At 44.0% G+C, this 23412-nt stretch overlaps 1 protein-coding gene across 1 annotated transcript in view; it reads left to right on the top strand.

Moving 5' to 3' along the window:
* The window catches only part of Ryr3 (ryanodine receptor 3), a 522546-nt gene that overhangs the window by 397433 nt on the left and 101701 nt on the right, over positions 1-23412 (top strand). Inside the window, exons 48-60 of the mRNA XM_041678998.1 lie at positions 395-615; positions 6028-6118; positions 7844-7984; positions 8885-9048; positions 10466-10544; positions 14551-14640; positions 15529-15678; positions 15851-15913; positions 16980-17055; positions 17168-17291; positions 19567-19682; positions 20195-20262; positions 21172-21293. Of these exons, the coding sequence (XP_041534932.1) occupies positions 395-615; positions 6028-6118; positions 7844-7984; positions 8885-9048; positions 10466-10544; positions 14551-14640; positions 15529-15678; positions 15851-15913; positions 16980-17055; positions 17168-17291; positions 19567-19682; positions 20195-20262; positions 21172-21293 (1505 nt within the window). The remainder of the gene's footprint in view (positions 1-394; positions 616-6027; positions 6119-7843; positions 7985-8884; positions 9049-10465; positions 10545-14550; positions 14641-15528; positions 15679-15850; positions 15914-16979; positions 17056-17167; positions 17292-19566; positions 19683-20194; positions 20263-21171; positions 21294-23412) is intronic.

The following is a 23412-nucleotide window of genomic DNA, read 5'->3' as shown; positions in this document are numbered from 1 at the left end:
TTGTAAAACACAAATGACATCTCTCTCAAGGATGAGTTTTATGCACTAAAAGCAATGCTCATGCGATTTAGGGGGAAAGGCCTGGGGTGAGTAAAACATAAATTCTGGGATATATGAGCAGAGACTGGCTCAGCAGCCAGCAAAGGATCTCCAGGTTGTAAAGCACATCCATTCCCAGAGTTCCAGGAGGAACAAGTTTAACATCTCCCTCCTTTGAAGGATGCCTGCGTGTTTAACTTACCCCATGTCTTTGGTGCTTATCTGTGGGCACAGGTGCCCTCCAGATAGCCTGTGAGTACAGCCCTGTCTAAGTTTCCCTAAGGAAACTTCCCAAACACAAGCTGAATGGGCTGCTTGCCGCGAGGTTAACTAACGCCCTCACTCCCTTTCTCAGGTGTCCCTCAGCACCACCGAGTCTGCGCTGGCACTCAACAGGTACATATGTTCGGCTGTGCTCCCACTCCTTACTAGATGCGCCCCTCTCTTTTCTGGGACAGAGCACTGCACCTCTCTGATTGATTCTACACTGCAAACAATATACAGGCTTTCCAAAGGACGGTCCCTCACCAAGGCGCAGAGGGACACCATAGAAGAATGTTTGCTTGCCATTTGCAAGTAAGTGTGCCCTCCTTTATTTTTGACTTGTGCATATGTATCCATGCCAGATGCACTTATGTGTGACAGAGCTATACGGTACATAACTGTATAATACAGTAATGCATTGTGACACTGCTTATAAAGTCTGAAGAGAGAAGCTCCCAGGCCGTCATCAGGTACCTCCCCCAGCCATCTCTCCTAAAATGTCCTTGGCCTGTATTGTCACACAATCTTCTTTGAAATCACCTCTCATCATAGGGAAGAGAAGGACACCGCTCAGGATTTACCCACTGGGGTGAAAAACCAGGGAAACCGATTTTGTCTTTTGTGCCTGAAATATTTCTATAATGAACCAATTGTCTAGTTCTGAAGAACCACCCAGAAAGATTTCTCCGCCATCTAAGAGAGAATAAGAAAGAACTTTTACACAGAAATCAAACTCTATCTGTAAATCAGAACATTTCACCTCCAGGCCTCTCGAGACTGGAGCAAAATAATCTGGTCACGGTGGGGAATAAAGAAAACAGCTTTTGTCCATGTAAGCAGGCATCAAAGCCAACAAAGAACACTGGGCATCTGCATCCAGTCTGGATGGATGAAGGATGAGGTCTTTCCAGCAGCTGGTCTCACACGCGGTCTAGAATTCCAACCTGCTGCTGCAATCTAGTAGTTTCTCAGCTGTGTGTTAGAGTCACTTTGTGGGATCCTAGACGGATTTCCCAGTTCCCAGACCACACCCCAGCCCCAGGATTCAAACTCCTGTGGGATAGAATCCAGGATTCTAGCACTGAAGCTTCTTAAGAAATTGATTCTTTGAATGATCCCCAGCTGTGATTGAGAGACACTTGTGAAATGGTCAGCAGGCTCCCATTTTAGGAGCCACAGGGACATGGTTCCCGATTGTTCTTGGTGGCCTGTGTCCCAGTCACATGCATTGGAAGGCTCATGATGACTAGAGGAAGATTCATCAGAATTGTTCCTCATTCGAACATTAGCTAAAATCTCGTCTGTCTGCTATTGTGACTTACCTTAGACTCTGCGTTGATGACGGCACAGACGCTGAAGATGTGGGACAGGCAGGACTCTCATGGATTGTCAATGGGGATGCAAAACAGTGCATCTACTTTTTCAGACAACATGGCAGTTCCTCACAAAGTCGGAAAACTCTTACTGTAATTTCAATAATCATAATCCTTGTGTTTACTCAAATTATTTGACAGTTCACATCATATATCATGTTACTCATTATATAATATATATATATACATTTTATAAAAAAAACTTGATTTTTATCTCATATTAGTCATCTTTAACAAAGTTTTAAACAACATTAAATAAGTCAATGGATAACAAACTGTGTAAGTCCAGGAAATGGAATATTACTCAGTACTAAAAAGAACAATCAAGCCATAAAAAAAAGTCAGCCATGATTAACAAGTGACCAATACCTTTGAAGGGAAACCTCTGTGTTACTGGGACAATAGATGCTGGTTAGCTAGAGCTAAGTAAGAAATTAGCAGTGATTGAGAAGAGACCAGCATTGCTGAGGTGAAATCTTCTGCAAAGTGTTTTCTGAGAGCCAACACGCAGAAGCTACGTTCCAGAGGTGGTCAAGGTTGTACTTCATGCTGGAAGCAGAACTTGGTAGTGTGAGCCTCACCCAGGTAGTACTAGTTTCGAAGGCATGAAGGGGTCTTGGATAGCATCTGAGGCTTGTCACCAGGAGAGGCCATTGGTGAAGGTGCAGCCTCAGTAGCAGTTCAAGGCCCAGGGTTGAAGGAGCCTTGCAGAGAAATGGAGACTTGAAACTATGAAGGAAACCTAGGAGGGGCTACTGGTAAATGTGCAGCCCAGCTGCAGCAGAACACCCCAGCATTTTGGAGGTGCCAGTACCATGAGAGGACAACCAAGAACAGCAGCACTGGGTAGGGGAGCCTCCCTGAGCTTAGAAGACAGGCTGTGCATGCTGCAGGGGCAGAGCTGTGGAAGTCACCCAAGGGTGTTAGACGACCCCAGGAGACTAGGAGCGTATTCTGATGCTGAACCATTGTGTTGTTTACTCGGTTGGAGTTTGGCTTGGTTTTGATTCGATTGTGACTGTGCCCTGGTTCTTCCCTCTTGAAGTAAGAAGGTATTTAATTTAATTTAATTTTTTACAGGAACCCACGGTTGAAAGAAAGACACTGAACTTTTAAAAGAGATTTGGTATTTTTAGAGAGGAGATCGGATATTTTTTAAAAAACTGAAATTTTAATGTGTTTGAATTTGTAAAGACTGGTATTTTAAAATTTTGATTTTAATGTGAGATCTTGGGAACCAATAAGGAAGGAAGGATTGTTGCTTAATAGTGATGTGTTTGTGTGTCAAGTTGACAAGGGGTCAATTGTGCTGGCTAGTTTTGTCTAAACTTGACAGAAGCTAGAGTTATCTAAAAGGAAGGAACCTCGGGTGAGAAATCGCCTCCGTAAGATCCAACCGCAAGGCATTTTCTTAATTGGTGATTGATTGTAGAGGGCCTAGCCCATTGTGCTGGTCCTGGGTTCTTTAGGAGAGCAGGCCGAGCAAGTCATGGGAAACAAGCCACTAAGTAGCTCCTCTCCACGACTTCTGCATCAGCGCCTACCTACAGGTTCCCGCCCTGTTTGAGTTCCTATCCTGACTTTGATGACGATCAGCAGTATAGAAGTACAATCCAAATAATCCCTTTCTCCCAACTTGCTTTTTGTTCATGGTCTTTCATTGCAGCAATAGAAACCCTTACTAAGACAATACACAGAGTACTTCACTCATTCCAAGGCTGCTATCATTGGTAGAAAATGAAGCTCAATAGAGGGCTGGTGGTCTTGCAGGATAGACAAAGCTTTGTAGACACACTCATCTACTAAGGGTTATGGAGATTCGGGTTTTCTCTTTCACCACCTGAAAAGGAAGATTTCTGACCTCATTTCTTACCGATGTAAGTCTCCACATCCCTTCTCAGTGGAGGCAATGGAACTAAGTGTTAGCTTTACTCAAGAACAACTCCTCTCTGTCAGCGTCCATGCTGTGCCTGTGTGAAGAGCTAAGCTATCCTTGGTCTGGCTTTGGCTGAATCTGAACTCAAAATAGATCCACATCAAGAAAGGAGTCCTGTGTCTTTTTTTAAAAATATTTATTTATTTATTATGTATACAATATTCTGTCTGTGTGCATGTCAGGGCCTTTGGAAGAGCAGGCAATGCTCTTAACCACTGAGCCATCTCTCCAGCCCCAAGAGCCCTGGTGTCTTGGTCTTAGCTCTTTCCAAATAGAAAGGCCAGGTTCTTTGACAACTAGAAATAAGCTTCAAAGAAACCAGAGTTTGGGGGAAGTTGAAGTTCACATTGACCCTCAAATGAGCTCCCCATTCTGTCTCTGTAGTTCTTGGGGCAATGCTCTCCTCTTCTACCTGAGATCCAGGTATAGCAGGCCGACTGATCATAACCAGGCATTTTATTATTTATTTATAAAACATCAGCATCTTGGTTAGGGTTCTATTGCTGTGCTGTAACACCATGACCAAAAAGCAAGTTGGGGAGAAAGGGGTTTATTTGGCTTACTACTGTTCAGTGTTGAAGGAAGATGGGACAAGAACTCAAACAGGGCAGGAACCTGGAGGCAGGAGCTGATACAGATGATCTGGAGGGGTGCTGCTTACTGGCTTGCTCCTTAGGCTTGCTCAGCCTGCTCTCCTATAGAACCTAGGACCACAACCCAAGGGTGGCCCCTCCGCAAAATTTCACACAGGTTTGCCTGCTGCCCTATTTTATGGAGGCATTTTCTCAGTTGAGCCCCCCTTCCCTAGGTGACTTCAGATTGTGTCAAGCTGGCAGTAAAACTAGCTGGGACAGTTAGACAACAATGGAGTCACAGATTTATTGGACAACAGTTGCTAATTATCCGAACAGTAATAAGAAACACTGAGTCAATTTTAAGTCGTAATTAGTAGATTCAGTGATAGGGCTGCTACTTTGGGGCTGAGTTTTGATTAGCCTTTCTCAGCCCAGGGCTTTTTATCACAAGGCTAGTTCTTGGAAAAAGATGTGAAATAGATAGGTTTTGTCTCTCTCAACCGGCATGCATCCTCCTTGCTGAAGGTTCTTTGACAAATTATCTAGTAAGTCTCCTTTACCCACTAATCTCGCCTCTAAAGCTCCTTAGGTAGCAATGAAAGCAATCTGGGGACTCATGAACTGAAATTTTATAGCAAACTCGTGTGTGTGTGTGTTTGTGTGTGTGTGTGTATGTGTGTGGATGCATATGTCTATGTGTGTATGCATGTGTGTCTGTGTGTATGTATGTGTATATGTGTATTTATTTGTGTGTATGTGGTATTATGTGTGTATGGTATGTGTGTGTATGTGTGTGTGGTGTGTGTATGCTTGTGTGCTTGTGTGTGCGGTGTGTTCATGCTCTGGAGAAAATCCACAGGTCCCTCTGGACTTTAGTTTGGCATCTGAAGCTAAAAAGTTAACCTCCCCTATCTCTCCTTTCTCTATCTCAGAATTTATTTACACCATATACCATAGTCATGAACTCTGTAATTTGATAAGTCTTTCCTTAATTAATTTTTAGTTACTGTGTTTGCCATTTACACAGTTGTCCTGAAAATAAATGCCCTACAAAATAGTTCCAATTGTGTGAAATTCCTGATCAGATTGTAACCAGGGAGACATTAGGGCTGCCTTCAGACGGTACCAGTAGGTGGCCTCAGAGCCCACCTCTGCTGCTGATCAGTTTATCTCCTTCCTTTGCAGCATCACAGTGAAACCCTGTCTTAGACGAGAGAGGAGCCTTAGTTCTTAGAAGTCATTAGAGATGGTTATGAAGCCAGCTACGTCTTCTTTCTGTTATGTGCTTTGCACGTGATCACTGAATACATTTTCAACGCATACGGCCCCCAGAACAAGCTGACTCCTGGTAGCTGGCATTGACTCTTAACATCCTAGTTCATTAGCACATGTCCCTTTTTTATATTTTAGCCATATTCCATTTTTAAACGGAAGGCTTTACCATCCACTATCATTTACTCAGGATCTGTGTTAAGACACTCTTTGTTTTGATACTTAACCCTAATGTATGCCTCTTTTTAAATTTTATATTTTATTGGTGTGTGTGTGTGTGTGTGTGTGTGTGTGTGTGTGTGTGTCCTTGTGCTACAAGGCACATGTAGAGATCCGAGAACAGCTTTCTTGAATTGGTTTTCTCCTTCCATTCTGGGATAGGGAGAGGATCAAATTCAGGTTTGTGCACCAACTGACCAAGTGCCCTTACCCAGTAAGCCCTCTTGCTGACCCTAATGTATGCTTCTTTCATTCTTTCTTTTTGCCCTTTCATTTTTCCGAACTTCCTCTTTTCACTATTTGGTATTTACTTTGTCCCATCTTCCTGCTTTCTTTCTCTGAATCACAGTCACTTGAGACCTTCCATGTTACAGCAACTCCTACGACGTCTGGTTTTTGATGTGCCGCAGCTCAGCGAGTACTGCAAAATGCCTCTTAAGGTAAGCATCACCATCACTGCAGAAGTGCATGCAGTCAGTGGTGCAAGAGTTGATGTGCTGGGGCTGCACAGAGATGATGTGCACAGAGCCGACACAATCAGAGAAACAACGCACATGTTGGATTTTGACAGCTCCACAAGGTGCAATGCCCAAATCCAATCTGCATGTTGAATCTTCAACTTCAAAAGCCCAAGCTTGTAGCTGTTACCTGCTGTGGTTCTCTTGAGTTGCCTTCCACTCTTGACTTTTAATCAGAGTTTGCTAAGGAGACTCGGATTTGGGCCTTTCTTATCCTAACTAGGGTTTTAGAATATTTTTAACCTCAAAAAGTTTTGAAAGCCCTGTGGTTTTTCTTTTCTTTTTTTAAAAAAGTATTACTTATTATTTTGTGTGTGCTGGTGTTTTGCTTACATGTATGGCTGGGCAATACCTGCATGTGGTATCAACAGAGGCCAGGAGAGGGTGTCAGGATCCCTGGGACTGGAGTTATAGATGGTTGTGAGCCTCTGTATATGCCAGGAATCAAACCAGTGCTCTTAACCACTGAGCCATTGTTCCAGCCCTCCCTGTGGTCTTTCAAAGGACCTAAAATGTCCCTTTCCACCTACCTTGTTTTGTGTTCCCCCTGCAACAGATGCTCTTTATTTCTTTTCTCTAATTGTTAGTAAAAAGGACACAGAACTTTCTGTTTATTTTCTCATTGCTATGACTTCTCTATTATAGCCCCAGACCACCTAGCCCTGGATGTTGCCAGAGTTAGTAGCCACTCCAGAGGGCAGCCTTTCAACTTCCTGCTGGGGCTTCTACCTTACTTCTAAATCCAAACTGTGTCAGCAGAGATGAGCCACGTTGACAACCCCCCCCCCCCCCCCAATCTTGTTCAAGCAGGGCTTTGAGGGAATGTTTTATTGGAGTAAGCAGAACTCTCAGAAGCCTTTGGTTCAGTACCAAAACCAGCAGGAAGTTTCACACAATCACAGAGGGTCTCAGTCCTTCCGAGACTGTTTTCCTTCTAACTTTAACAGTTCCGGGTCTTAATCTCAAAGGGTACTGTTGTCTGCACTCCTTAACTTGGCTCTGGTTCTTCTACAGACCACTGCTCTCTGCTAAGAGGCATTGCTGGTGCCACTCAGTCCATTCACGTTGACATCTCATGTCAATGGCGCACCACACACACACATACCTGCACCCCCCCACCCCCTCTCACCACCGCAGATGTGGCTCCTACCTGCTGGGAAGGGGTGTTACTAGTGCCCTCTTCTGGCCAGGAATGGAACTGCTATCACATTGAACAGTACAAAAGCCAGGGGGACCAGGAAGCACAGACGTTAATCTTCAGACCCACAATTTTCTGTCCACCGCCCCCTCTCCATATCAGCATGCCCCCGGATATTCCAGAGTCATATGAAATTATTCGCACATGCCTTTTGAAGGGTAGTATTTTCTCATTGAAAACAGAACTGACTCCTCTCCATTTTTCAGTAACTACTTGGGGCAGATCAGGAGGCAGGAGGATTAGTCAGGCAGATGCAGCTCAGGCTAGAGTTCATCAGATGTGAGAGCTTGGGCCTATGAAGGGCCTCTTGGTTGACATCCCAGCTCCTTCAAACACTGGTTTCCTCCTCATGATTTCTCCGTGCTGTTTTCTCTCCCTGGATGTCTCCGATGCCTACGGATGTGCTGGACTCCATGTGACGGGTGCCCCCCGTGTTCTGAAACTCGCAGCTTCTGACCAATCACTATGAGCAGTGCTGGAAGTATTACTGCCTGCCTTCGGGATGGGGGAGCTATGGGCTAGCCGTGGAGGAGGAACTGCACCTCACTGAGAAGCTCTTCTGGGGGATTTTTGACTCCCTCTCCCACAAGGTAATGGCTAAGAAAACAGGTGACCCTGGTGACCCGGCAGACAGAACTTACATCATTTTGGCTTCACTGTTTTCTATGAACTGTACTTAGGATCTCAGGAGCATTTTATATTAATCCTTTAAACTGCTACCTACATCCCATCCTCTCATACACACCCCCCAAAAAAATCATGCTTCAGAATAGGAACTACCATAATGCTCAGAGTAGTCAAATAGCTTGCCAGACTCCCTGATCTAACACACAGGAGAGCAGCCACCAGAGCAAATTCCAAAAGCATTTTCTGCCTCCAGTTTTGAGTACTTATACCTCTTGTTCTTTCTCTCCATGAAGTGTGACAGCCTGGTCCCATTTTTCTATATACTCTACTCCTGACAGTGAAGGCAACCAGCTGCCTCCCCCTAATCCTCCAACATGCTGATCTCTTCCCCTCAAGCTCCACGGCAGAACTTCCTTCCTTAAGTTACCTTGGTCTGGGATGTTTGTCACAGCAACGAGTAAAATATTAATGTGAATCTCTCTCCGCCACTGTGGAGTTTAGATGCTCTTCACAGTCCCCTCTCCAGCCATTGGTTGGGCCTTTTCCCATAACTATTCTTAGCAGGGAAGTTTATAGCCCTTTCTAGCCTAGTGAAAACCATCTTAATCTTTAGACATCCTTGACTTTTATTTGGAATGACATTGAATGAAACCTTTAATCTTTTTCAATTGAAAGTGAATGGTGACTTGGGGGCTTTCCAGATTACCATTCCATCCTCCAAGAACACTTTAGTTTATGTAGAAAATACTGAAGATCAACCTGGACAAACACATCGCTTGTATCTGCACTTCTGTTGGTGAGCGAATGGTCCTATATGATGGCCATGGTTTGTCTATTGGAGTGCTCTCTGTTTCCCCTCACAGAAATATGACCTGGATCTTTTCCGAATGGCCCTGCCGTGTCTCAGTGCGATTGCTGGGGCCTTGCCACCAGACTATTTAGATACAAGAATCACAGCCACTTTGGAGAAACAGGTCTCAGTGGATGCAGATGGGAACTTTGACCCGAAACCTATTAACACCATGAAGTAAGTTCAGAGCCACTTCTAACTTGTTCCTATATTTCATATAAGAGTTGATACCTTTCAGATTATAATAGAAACTTTACTTTTCCCTTTCCCTTCTGCCAACCCTGCTTATTATCTCCTTTAACACTACAAGTCATACCAGGAATAAGATAAAGCCTTGAGTGAGGGAATGATGAGAAACAGAACTGAACCTCCTACAAGAAAGAGATAAAGGATTTGGTAAAAAATGAAAACTCAGGCAAGAAAAGAAAATAAGTGCTGGCGTTAGAGAAGTTTGTCTTATAAAAATGTAAGCACGTGAAAAGATGACAGAGCAAATGACGTGGTGAATGATGGTGTTACAAACATTATCAACACTACTCTACCGACTGTGTGCCAATGACGAGCAGCTCTGTGGTATTTGGAGTGCTCTTGTTGCTTCAGACACACCTTAGACGTCAGTAAATTGAGTAATGTGAGGACTAAAGACTGGGCCCATTCCTAAAAGCAAAGAGGCCTGATTACCAAGATGTGGGGCCATTACCAGACCTTAATAGAAAACTCTCAAGCTGGGGCTGGAGAAATGGCTCAGAGATTAAGAGCATTGCCTGCTCTTCCAAAGGTCCTGAGTTCAATTCCCAGCAACCTCATGGTGGCTCACAACCATCTGTAATGGGGTCTGGGGCAGAGAATATTGTATACATAGTAAATAAATAAATAAATAAACTCTCAAGCCAGGCCACTCCAAGGACAATGACAATCTTCAGCTGTCTCCATTGGATGAGTCATCTTGAGCTTCTCGCTGCCCTTGTCTCATCGAATTCTAGGTTCAAGTTCCAGGGAGAATGAATTTGATCCATCTAGGCATATGCTGACCTTGGTGGCAGTGCACCTAATGTCATATGCAACACCAGAAGACCATAAGAGACACAGGAAGATGAACAATGGCTGGGAGCTGCTAGGCAAAGAGAAATGACAGGCATCTACTGTATTTCCAAAATTCTATTTGTAACGAGTCACTAGTTCAAAATAACAGATAACCAATATCTTGTAATCTGACTGTCTAGCTTCACAGTCTGTTGTTCTCAGACTGGAGTTAGAGGATGGCAAGATTCTCATTGACAGAGACCAGAACTGGCTTTGAAATCCACAGTGATACCTTGGGATCCAGGAGGGCTCAGAACAGCTGGCGGAAGGCCATCTATGTGCAGATGTTTCTGCAGAGAAATCTTGTGATCAGACCTGGATGTTGCCTGGACCACAACACTGGCCCACCACCACTGCTCAGCAGTATTGACTGTGTTTAAAGTAGCTTAAGCTATGAGGTTATCTGTTACCAAATCCTGCTAGTGACAGCAAATTGTTTCTTCTCTCCGCCGTTTACAATATCAGGCTGAAACACTTTCGGAAGCCATAATACTTTTTTCTCGATTCACAGCTTTTCCTTGCCTGAAAAATTGGAATACATTGTCACCAAGTATGCTGAGCATTCTCATGATAAATGGGCCTGTGACAAGGTAGGGATTATCAGCTGACTGACAGTTGTCAGGGAAGGGGGGGGAAAGCCCAAGAACATTATTGGGTCGGATCCTGGAAATCTGCCTGATTTGTCTAAGTGACAGAGACTCCATGCCAAGAGCTTTCATTATTTCTGGGCAGCAATTTTCCTGGGTTGGTAGAGGTCAAAGACATAGGCGTTGGCAGCTGCTGGTGCTGCGTTTGTCGTGTTCAAGAAAACAAGGCATTCTGGGATTGCCGATTGCTTCCTTATCGCTGTGTTGCCTGGAGTGTAGGCCCGAGCATGCACTTACATGTTTAACATGAATGTTTCATCAGGGTGGGAAGCTTGTTATTTAATTTTTTTTTCTTTGAACTCAACATTGGAAAAGAACAGCTAAAATTGAAAGCCTTACTCTTGTTTTTGCTTGGGAAGAGGAACTGTATTCCAGAAAGGCCACATGAGGGCCCTCCTTCGCTAGGCACCACTAGGACTTCTAGACACTTAGTCCATCTGTTGTTTGCAATTCCTTCCCATGTGAGGTCAGGATGCTTAATAAGTTTAATTGCTATGCCAAAACCACACAGGATTGGAGTGGGCAGGCACTGAAGGGATGGGACCACTGCTCAGCTTACAGCTTGTAGCAGTGGGTGTATTTCAAAAGCAGGGTCATAGAATGTCATCTCCCTATGGTGAAGTCGCAGATGAGGGAAACCATGAGCCACCACCTCAGCTCGGTGTGGATCTGTGCTCAGCTCTTATCTTCTTGAGGGTTCCTACTTACACTACTGATAACAACCTGAACTTTGGAATAAACTATACCTCATCATTGTAGACCGGTATGGGTAAGCCTCTTATGTATAAAGGCCATGATGATAACCAAATAATCAATCATGAAATGGAGAATGAACATTTGCAGCTTTGTGGATCAGACATTGCCCATGGCAATGACTCATTTCTACTGTTATAGCATAAAAGTAGCACAGACAAAACATTGACTTCACTGGAGGCTGCACTTTCATTTCCCAGCCACCCAGACCTGAATAATCACACAAAAACTATATTAATTACAACACTTTTTGGCCAACAGCTCAGGCATATTTCTAGCTAGCTCTTACATCTTAAATTAACCCATTTCTATTATTTTATATTTTACCATGCGGCTCATGGTTTGTTCCCTCACATCTTGTTTCCTGAGCGGCTAAATGGAGCCTGCCTGAGTCTGCCTTCTTTCTTTCTGCATTCAGTTTAGTTGCCCAGCCTAGCTGTATTCTGCCTCACCATAGGCCAAAGTAGCTTCTTTGTTAACCAATGGTAATAAAATATATTCATAGCATTCAGAGAGGAATCCCACATCATCTGACAACAAAAGGGGGCCTTGTGCCAATAAAACTTTATACAAGAAAAGAAAAGGTGGCCAATTGTACTTGCTTACCTTAGACTCTAGAGTCTAAAACACATGCATTTTCTCATTTCTTTCCAGCGTGGACATTTGTCCAAACCATGGGTTAGGGAGAGAAGTATCTATGAATCCACAGGCATAACTAATCCATCTTTAAATTGTGTATTTTATCTCTTCAACTCTTTATGAATTTGTACAGCTCTCTCTTCTCTCTCTCTCTCTCTCTCTCTCTCTCTCTCTCTCTCTCTCTCTCCCTCTCTCCATGGTATGACCACTCCTAGCTGCCATCACCTTTGCCCCAGGCCACTATTAGCACCTGGCTGGCCTCCTCGTGTGCATCTTCTCTAGTCTTTTCTTCACATCAAGTAATGTTCCCAGTATGCATACCTGGTCACATGATATTAGTGCTCCTTCTGTCCAGCCCCCATTCCATCTTAAAATTCTTTAATAAGTTCTAATTCTTCTTAAAAATAAAGGTCAAAATTCCCACATGAACTAGTGGGCATCATCCTGCCTGCCTCTCGATGAGATCTCCCTTTTCTCTCTGTCCATCATCTCTTCCTGCACTTTCAGACCCTCTTTCACACACTCTACATGTGCACAGAACACTTCTGTGACTGAGCGAGGTAGTCACCTGCCATCCCTACCTCATCCTGCAGGTGTCAATCTAAGCATTCATTCTGAGGCTGAGACTCACCCAGATTTCCTATATGCAAGTCATCTTAATGCCTTATTCTCCTCCTTCGTAGTATTCCTAAAGTCATTTATATATAAAAACATTAGCATAATTTATAACAGTTGCACTTTTGTATGTTTGACCCAATCATCAGTTATATATATATATCTACTACCGTGTTATTTGATTATCATTTCTCCACGACGCCAGCATGAGGCTTGATGAAAGCAAGGATATAGATATATGCTTGCTCACCATTGTCCAGAGGTCCTGATTCCTCTGACCTCATGAAGCTCTTCCTGGGGTTGGAGAGACGGCTCAGTAGTTAAGAGTGCATACTACTCTTACAGAGTACTTATGTTGGAGTTCTAGTGCCCACTTCAGGCAATTCATAACTGCCTATAACTTCAACTTTGAGGGAATCCATCACCTTCTTCTGGCCTCTGAGGACACTGAACTCACATGTGCAAATATAATTTAACATTTTTAAGTACCACTCTTCCTAGGGGAGAAGTAGAATTACCCAGGTATGGTTTATGCAGTTCTGTGTTTGGCATGAGCACAGGGTTAGAACATGTAGAGGTACCAAATCCCACAGTTGGTGTCCACAGATGCCATCTAGAGTGGTAACATTTACAGATGGCTAGGCATTCATTGCAGTCATTGCCAGGAAGTGGTGAGTTTATTGCTGGGTCAGTACATGAAGACCAAGAGAGACCAGAGACAGTTTATTGGTTTGGGGAACCACACAACTAGAACATGAAGTAGGGCAGGGGAAGGAAGAGGAGAGATGAACATGGATAGATTTACAGATTTAGAAGCCATGTGAGAGTTTCCATTTTTCCCATGGTAGCAGGTAAGAATCAGAAATCATAAGGGAATAGAGTTCTCTAGCAGGACGGGTTGGGTGAGTATCTCCTAACAGTAGTAGAAAATGAATCCATAAATACCTGGCAAGATTGGAGGCAAGGAGAATGCTTAGGAAGCTTTTACAGCCACCAAGGTGAGCTCATACTATGAAGGAAACTGGAGAGAGGCGGGCAGAGGAGTGGGTCTAGGAGGCAGAGAGATGCGAGGTGAGCAGAGTCAGCAAGGACCCCCTGTTACAGGATTAGAAACTGGGTGGGTGCTCAAGAAGGGGTGAGCCCCTGGGGTAAAGAAACCCAAGAGAAGGAGGCATTGAAAGAAATAACTGTTGGGTCCTCTTTAGCCTGGTAACACATCAGGCTGAGTTCATACTGTTTGGAAATTGGAAGTCAGCTCTGCTTCGAGATGCTGATCTGACATCAGTCATCAGTGGTAGCTGAAACCACAGACCTAGATTAGAGCACGCAGGAAGAATGTGCCTCTTGGGAAGGGAATCTTGGAAAGCATGCACTTTTGACAATTAGGTGGAGGCAGAGATTGGGAACAGAATGAGTAGCTGGGAATATTTGGGATTGGATGCTAAGAAAGTTGGGGGCTCCTACTCAGCTCTACATCCATAGTGTTCCAGACTCCTCCAGAAGAAGGTACCCATTAGTGGTGCTTTTCTGTCTTGAGCTTCCATGACCCTGAAAAGCATGCACCCGCTGTGATCTTGCCAAGCAGACCCCTCTCAGTGGCTGGTGGTAGATCTGGTCCCCTCTGAGTTCTGCCACTGATCTTGATGAGTTTGTCACACCGTCCTGATGCTCATGTTCTCAGGGTCTTTTGAAACAGCCTTCTAAGTGGCCCTAGAACTTACAAGCAAAACAGTGAAGAGGACAGCAGCTCGAACAAGAGAGACTGCAGGGGCAAAGGTCAGGATAGGGAAGGCACAGTCCTGACAGCCAGAAAGGGGCAGTTAGACATCTGTGAAAGGACTTTTTAATCTCTGTCATGATCCATTATGCTACTTGAGAAAACAGAAGCAGAGATCTGGGTCATCTAGCAGGCTCTTGGTTTGAACTGAGAACATTTCTACAGAGTCACAGTGGATGGAAATATGGGATTTCCCTGGATGAAAACGTGAAGACCCACCCACTGATACGGCCCTTCAAGACATTAACAGAGAAGGTAAGAAGCAGGATTTGTAACCGTGTGGCCTGCTGTGTCCTTCCTCGGGGATTGTATCAGACAGCCCATCCCTCTTACAGTCCTCAGCAGCTTCCATGAACTTCCCAAACCCCAACATCACATTCCGTTCTTTGGCTCTAAGAAACCACGTGTGAAAGGAGCCCTAGTTAGCGTTGGCAGATGGTCCAAAATGCACTTGTGTTTCTCCTCCAATCAAACAACTAGGAAGGGGTTTGTTAGAATATTATGCTATTGAGACAGGAGGGAGAAATTTTGAGATAAAGATTTAAACAGAAGAGGTTTCCACTACATGGAGGATGGTGAGAATGGAAAATACCTATGGAAGCAGAAACAGCTCTCTTGTTCTTTCTTCCTTCCTTCCCTCCTTCGTTTTTAAATTAAGTAGTATGGTTCATCTCAACTCTGAATCCGAGCTTGCAATCAGTAGGTGTTATTTGTAAGCTTAATTGTGGTGTCATATGTAAGGGATGACATATATATCTTTGACTGTTGACCATTCATAAAATTGGGCTGATATCAAAAGAATTCTAACAAGTTATGTTTCCCAGGATCAAGGAAAAGCTCGGTGCAAATGCATTTTGACAGTGTCCCTCCATCTTAAACAGAAGACACATGAGTCTTTTCCCTGGCCCTTCACTTCTTTATAAACTATAGGCAATGCCATTGATAATAGTGGTTCATTTCCCTAATTAAAAAAATCTATAGGCTTGGGATCTTATATTCAACGACATCAGAAAAATTATGTTATACACAAGATTCTGCAAATGACATTGTGAAGGGAGGGTGGGGCCAATTATCTTCTCTGTGTGCTGTTGGGAAACGGGTAAGGTGTGTTCTTCCCAGTCCTTTTGTGCACACTTCCTCTAGGAGAAGGAAATTTATCGCTGGCCTGCCAGAGAATCCCTGAAAACCATGCTCGCTGTGGGCTGGACAGTGGAAAGGACCAGAGAAGGAGAAGCTTTGGTCCAACAAAGAGAGAATGAGAAACTTCGATGTGTGTCGAATCAGGTCAACCAGGTATGACTGCAGCACTTGGTAGGCAACACTTGGCGAATAGAAACCATTGCAGATCTAGGAAAGCACTCCCTGAGGTGTGGTGATGGGACCACCCAAGGTGAACAGTGGGGTGTGGGGAAGCCACGTGTTTGTGGTGGTTGATAACCTAGTAACTCTGCCTCTGCTCTCCTAGGGTAACAGCTACAGCCCAGCCCCGCTGGATCTCTCAAATGTGGTGCTGTCCAGGGAGCTCCAGGTCAGTGCCAACCCAGATGCAGAACATCAGTGCCTTCTAGATCTTTCCAGGACAGGGCATGTTACCCTCTGAAGAGTAAAAGAGAAAAGCAGAGAGTATACGTAGAACATATTATCACTAAGATATTAAACCTGAAGAGAGCTGTGTTGTGCCGAAGCTATGGGGGAAACACCAGAGAACTAGCCTGTCATCTAAGAAGGGACTTCTTCCAAGAGTACCATAAACAGTAATGGGTAAAAGGAAGACTAGTTGGCAAGGTCCCCATGTCAGACTCTCTTGTTAGATATATCACCTGAAAGGAAATGCTTGCTTGGTCCTCATAAATCTCACAAGCCGTGAGGCCACCCTGCATGCCACAGCAGATGTGCTCAGTTTCCCCACAATTATGCAGGAAAGTGATCACTGTTGAACTCAGAGCTAGAAAACCAATAGATGTAACTAAAAGTTTTGAGGTGCTTCCCTCGACTCCTCCTTGCCTGCATATATCAGTGCCTGTGGCCTCTGTTCCAGCCTGAGGAAGAAGCCCAATGGCTAGCCCCTTGGATCTTAGAGGGAGTTTTTTTTTTTCTAAAGAGCATCCTTTGCTCTAAGTCAGAGCTGTATACGCCTTATAGAAAGATTCATTCTATTTGATAAACCTCAATGACAGCAGTTTCCAGCAAGGAGTGATTTTTTTCTCTTAGTTTGTTTAGGTAAAAGTTTCCATAGATTCTTGACTTTGACCTGACTTCTCCTGCTCAGCTCCCTATCTTTGATGAGAAATATAACAGTAAAACAAATGAGGTGCTGGCAATGTGCGGCTTTGGCTAGAAATGCGTGCTTCTCCTGGATGCACTCAACTGCCAGGATAATAAAAGTTGCAAGGGAAGGGCAGAATCCAAAATTGTTTCCTGTGTATGGGATGATATAAAGCTAATGAGGGGTGTCGCACAGAATAATTAATGATGGTAGACCTCCAGCAGCAAGCAAGTAGCACTTGGTGGTGCTGTTCTGGAACCTGGAAGATAGGAAGTGGTTTTCCTGGCTTGGCTTCTCTCTAACTTGCGTCTCTCGGGTTGGGGAACAGGGAATGGTGGAGGTGGTGGCTGAGAACTATCACAACATCTGGGCCAAGAAGAAGAAGCTGGAGCTGGAGAGTAAAGGTGAGCTTGTTCACAGCGCCCTGTGGGGAAAGTGAGCCTGGGGGCGTGGCAGCTACGTTTTCCCAGGAGTGCAAAGGAAGACAGTGTGTGTTTTTCTCTCACCTTATTCCAGGTGGTGGCAGTCACCCTCTCTTGGTACCATATGACACCTTGACTGCCAAGGAAAAGTTCAGGGATCGAGAAAAGGCACAGGACCTGTTCAAATTCCTCCAGGTGAATGGCATTATAGTTTCTAGGTAAGTCTTCATCTTCCACGTGGTATTAATGGGGCAAGGGAGGGGATGTGAATTTGGCTTCAGTCTTGGGTATTAAATCACCCATCTCCAAAAATCATGACAGTAATGGCAGTGCTTGACACTCTTGGAAAGGGTGTAATGATTCCTTGCATATGCACTCATAAATGTTATGTTATAGGTCAAAGCCTTGTCTTTGTATATTGGTCCAAGAGATGGGAGTTATAAATCGCATTCATAATACACCCATGCAGCTTTAGAATTTAGCTTCTTTTAAAGAGAAATGATAACTTGAAGCACAAGCAAAATAATGTTTGAAATGCTAGATGATTTTTTAGATTTCTTCCCTCTCTCTTTTAGATATTTTGCTAATCCTTAATTCAAAACTGTATTTATAAATTTTCAGCTGAGGATCTTTGTAAAATAGCCAGCAACTCTTCCAAACTTTGACATGACTGGTTTATATTTTGTTAAACTGCATAATAACAGCAAGCACAACTAACAGAAGCAGCCTTTGAGCCACAGGAATTGATTCTTCTGAAGCCGCGGTTCTTCTGGGGAGATGGAACACATCTCGATGTCTAAGTCATTTTATCTCAAGCTGGGGAACATTCTCTATGCAGCTGGCTTGGACTGCTCACTCCTAAACGGATGTGCTTACTCACTAACCAGATGTCTATGGCGAGCTATGTAGCATTGTGCTTGCCAGCTTCCTTGTAGGCAGGAAAGCAAAGGGGTGGGCCTGCTCTGATATACCCATTCCTCTTCAAAGAAGTGTTTGCCAAGCAAGTTATTTCTCTTTTTAATTTCCTAGAGGTTTTTTTTGCTAGTTAATGTTAAATAAATAAAAACTATACAATTATTTCTATTGTAGCTCACAGAAATACAATTACCAAGTGTATTTGCCGTATTGTCGGGTAGGAAAGGTCATGCTGCAGGAGACAGCCTCTGGGGAAGCATTTGAGAAAGGCCCCCGCCCTCCTTTAATCCTCCTTTTAACTCTAAGATGAATGTGGGGTGTGATTTGCTGAGAAAATCCCTTGCTCACAGAAATGAAAAAATCCCCTTTACTGTAACCAAAGGAAGTCGAGGACATATAATTAGGGATAAATTAAATTCAGCAGTCCTATTCTGGGTAGTTATCTGCCATATATGGGGTCCCATGGGAGCCCTAAGTGGGCCTGTGATAACGTGAGGCCCCATCACCAGGAGAGAGCCTTCTCTAACTTCACTCTTCCTATCTGCTGGCAAAAGTCTATTTTCAGTTGTTCAAGCCCAAAACCTTGACTAGTCTCTTTGTTCCCAAGTCACCTCCATCTTTAAGAAAATTTAATTGTTCTACCTTTAAAACATGTGTAGAATCTACCCACTCTTCACTGCCTTCATGCAATCTCAACATCATTACTGAGGTGGTTTCCCATGGTGCTCTCTGCTTTTTCCCATGCCCCCACCTACGTCCAGTTTTAAATACAGCAGCCAGAGTGGTTGACCACAATGCCTTGTCGCCCCTCTCCGGAATTGCCAGGAGCAGTTCTCATTTCTCTCTGAGAAAGCAAAGTTCTCACGAGTTCCTGCAAACGCCCTAAATGATTGGCTGCGCTTTGCATGTTCCTTTACCCCTTGGACACCTGCTAGCTTCCATCCCACCCACCCTGACCACTCTGCCACACTCCTGCAACCCAGGATGCATGCTCCTGCCTCAGAACCTCTGCACCACCTGTTTCTTGGGAGAATGTTGGCCTACATATCCTTATAACTCACACTTCACCTCCGTAAAGCCATTACTTCCATTCCCGTTTCCCTATGATCCCAACCCTGATTACCATATTTTACATCATCGTCCACAAACCTTTATAAGGACATCCCCAGGCCTTTTCAGCCTGCTTTCCTTTTTCTTTTTTTTTTTTAACTTAACATTGCTTTTAACACATAATTTATATTTTGCTGATGTCTACTTAGAGCTAGCATCAGGTCAAGCCTATGAGGATTATTTGTTGTCTTCCCTGACTTATCTCCAGCTCAATAGTTTTAGTAACAATTACAGAGATCTTTCTGAGAACTCTGCTGAGGAATCACCTTCACGAAAGTGTTGCATGCTCTCACATAGTCGGGTCCGAGTTCAAGAGTAAGTCAGTCAAATGATGAGGCATTCATTCCACTAAGCCAGAATAACTGCCAACACGGAGAATTAAATTCAGCAATATGGGAAAGATGGGCAATACACCAAAGTCTCATATTTTTCTCTGCTACTCCTGGGGTTCATCTCTGTCCAATCTAGAGGTATGAAGGACATGGAGCTGGACGCCTCCTCCATGGAAAAGAGATTTGCCTATAAGTTTTTGAAGAAGATCCTGAAATACGTTGACTCTGCTCAAGAGTTTATTGCTCACTTGGGTAAGTAGAGCTTCAAACTGTCAGGAAAGAGCATTGCAATTCTTTAGAAAAAAAATGACATAATTATGAATTAGCTTCTTGTGTCACCATTGCTCATGATTCATAGAGGCATATAATTTGGGTGGAAAACAATGGCTGAGATTTATTTCCTCCATACTAAAAAAACTTATTTAACTTTTTTAGTATGGAGGAAATAAAACTCCTTTACTTCTCTGCTGGATTTGACTGACTCTTTGGGTTTGTTTGCACCTCATCCTATTAACTTTCCCCATGCTGTTTGACTGTGGACATCACTGAAGCTCTTTCAGAAAAGGGTGTGGCGAGACAACTGCGAGAGAATTGGCATGAGACAAACCCAGCCAGCACAGCTACAAAGTGCTTTACAAGATGCTGTTTCATGAAAGCACCTAAGCTTGCTGGTTGTCTTGAAAACCTGCTCTGCTTCTCAAAATACCATGATGGTTCATTTGTTTGTTTGCTCTGACCCAAGTATTTTACCTCTCTCTTTGCAGAAGCCATTGTCAGCAGTGGGAAAACCGAAAAGTCTCCCCACGACCAGGAGATCAAATTCTTTGCCAAAGTAAGTGTTTCTCCTTTACTCAAGATCCCTACGACTGGGGGTGTGATTTAAAGGGGCCCATCAAGGAGATCTAACACTCCAAAAGCTTCAGTAGGACAGAGTTATATTCCTCTGTACAGAACAGACCCGGTGTGGGTAGGAGGTCTAAGAAAGTATGCAGGCTGCTCAGTTCCACACCATGGCCTCAGTACTCAGGATCCTCCCCCCTTGTTCTGCACCATCTGTGACAGCGTGCTTTGTGTTACTGTGGTCCAAACAAGCCCAACCTCACCATATCTGTAGCAAAGGGATGAATAAAGGAAAGGGGAGGAGAGAGCAAGCCGCTGCTTTTCTGAAGTCCTAACCTAGTGCTGATGCAAGTGGGTCCTTTCAGCTTACTCTAGCAAAAAGGGGAAACTGAGTAAGGTATTCCCCGGCTCAGCGGCATATGTCTCACTAAAATCTGTTGCTGAAAAGAAATAGAGAATGCATTTGGGTACCAATGATCAATGTTGCCCACAGAAGCCTGCTCAGAGGACCCAAGGCCTTTCAGTGTCTGGGCCCTGTAAAGCAGAGACAGACATTTGAGGTGAGGGCTCAGTTGTACCTTTTGATGCTGTGGCCAAGAAGGCAATCTGAGTTTCCCAGGTGTCCTCTTCAAATCAGATCACCAGCATGCAAATTTATTTGTGCCTTTAGTCAATGTCCTTTCCTGTCACATAACCTCAACACCTCTGGTAAGTAGATAATAATAATAATAATAATAATAATAATAATAATAATAATAATACGAAGTGAGAGCTAGAATTTCCTGGAACTTTCTACATCCAGTGTTGAGAGGCTTCTGCTCACTGAGAATGACATCTGTAAAAGGAACTGGCAGATAGACTTGGATCAGCGACCTTAAACGTGCTGTTTGATGGTTTCCAGGTTCTCCTCCCCCTGGTTGACCAGTACTTCACCAACCACCGCCTTTACTTCTTGTCATCTCCTCTGAAGCCACTTAGCAGCAGTGGGTATGCTTCCCATAAAGAGAAAGAAATGGTAGCCAGGTGAGTCCATGAGACCAGGAGAGGGCCGCTATGCTGGTCAGCTTTGAGTTGCTGTACCGTGTGTCATTTATAAGTAAAGCTTAAAAGTTTATTCATCTCATAGTTCGGAAGTTTCATGTCTGGGGTGAGTAGACACCTTTCTTTGATTTCGTGGTAGGGGGTCCAGATGGCAGTGATGGGGAACTCACTCTTAGGCAAACTGCTCAGGTCATGGCCAGAAGTCAAAAAGATCCTAAAATCTCCCTAAGGGCATGTCCCATTGACCTAAAAACCTCCCACTCAATTCCATCCTCCAACCATCCCTAGCCTCCAAGTACCCCACTAGCAAAACCCTAGAGACAGAGCTGCTAGTACATGGGCCTGGAAGGGTACTCATCCAAACTGCCATCCTCAGTGCTAAAGTGCTTTATATAAGACATCGGCCACCTGGGGACTGGATCACAAATTCTTTGTAGAAATGGTGTGTAACCTGATGATTTGAAAATTTTTATATTTGTGTATACCTCGGTGATCTCAGGAACCAATAGAATTACACTGTTTGGGGTGTTCATAGGGACCTGGGAAATATGTAGATAGCCAGGTCAATTACCCTGAAATTACGTTGAATAGAAGGCCACGATCCTTCTGAAGCTTGGGAAAACTAAACATGGAGCACTAAGGTATACACTGCTTTCTGTCGCTCCTTATCAAGTCTGCAAGATTAGAATTTTTAGAACTCCGATCTTACAAATCCCAGTGCAGCTAGTCTGAGATTTCAAAGCTAGAACTACGTGATTCAGTCTAAATGTTTATTTGGACTTCTCAGTCTCAGAGCTGAAGGGGTGGCTCACTGGGTAAAGGCACTTGCTGCTCATGCATGAGTGCCTGAGTTTGAGTCTCTGCATCCATGCAAAAAGCTGAGTGAGGCTGCATTAGACTTCTAAACAGCAAAGAAATAAAGCAGGTAGTGAAAGTCTGCACGCAATCCCTCCACAGTGAACACGGACGTTGTACTGGATAAGAGCTCACCTACTAACTGACTATCACACTCTTCGGGAATATATTCAGCTTGACGATTGGCCTAACATTTACTAAACACTCTGCATGGACAGGCACTGAGATTAATTTTCATACGCAAGAGTTATGAGCCATCTGAGTAAATATGGTTGTGAAACCTCACAGTGTGTTAAACTGAAAGTCCTACCTGTGCTGCACGGTCTCCATTTCACAAATCAAGAATCTGAGGTGCCCTTAGCTTCACTCCAGTATTCAAAGTGTTACAGATGGTTAACACTGAAAACTCAGGACATTGCATGCCTCTTATGTGTACGGCAATCACTTAGTGCCACTCCAGACAGAAGAAATCCCGTGCTGCCAAAACATGATGCTTTGGAATCAGGTACTGGTCCCAAGATCTTATACCTTTAGGTTGAACTAAAGGTATTTAGGTTGTAAGTCAGGCAGGCTTACAGAAATCTGCCTGTTTCTGCAAAATGCTGGGATTAAAGGTTCAGCGCTCTCTCTCTCTCTCTCTCTCTCTCTCTCTCTCTCTCTCTCTCTCCTTTTTTAAAGACTGGACCTCCTTAGCCCAGCCCAGGCTTCTCTAAAGCTACCAATTCTCTTGCCTCAGCCTCTGATACCCACTATAAGAAGCTAGGGAAATGAGAAGCCACGTGAGACATTCAGCTAATCCAACAGAGGGCAGATGCGTCTGTTTTCTTCATCTGTTGATCTTAGACTATTAATTCATGGAAATGTAACATTTGTTCAACCAGGCACCATTTGTCGTGGCTGGAATACAACCTGGAGCTGATCAGCCTTGCAAATAATTTCCAAATCTCCCGCAGGAGCGGTTGTGTTTGCGCAGCACGTGTTTCCCCCGCCGGCTCCTTTTCCCTCTTTTCTCCCGCTTTGGTTTTTGTTTATTTGTTTCACCCTAGCAGACTCTTTTCTTCTTTCATTCCTTCTTTTCTTTTACTGTTTTTTCCCTCTGGTTTTTGTTTATTTGTTTGAGGACAGGGTCACAATATGTAGCCCTGGTTGGCCTAGAATTCACTATGTAAGTCAGGCAGGCTTACAGAAATCTGCCTGTTTCTGCAAAATGCTGGGATTAAAGGTTCAGCGCTCTCTCTCCCTCTCT

This window comes from Microtus oregoni, unplaced genomic scaffold (assembly GCF_018167655.1).
Source record: "Microtus oregoni isolate MIOR12 unplaced genomic scaffold, Mior012 000031F_ref0000149, whole genome shotgun sequence".
Lineage (NCBI taxonomy): Eukaryota > Metazoa > Chordata > Mammalia > Rodentia > Cricetidae > Microtus > Microtus oregoni.
The sequence above is the reverse complement of the archived record's forward strand: the minus strand, read 5'-3'. Positions and strand labels throughout refer to the sequence as shown.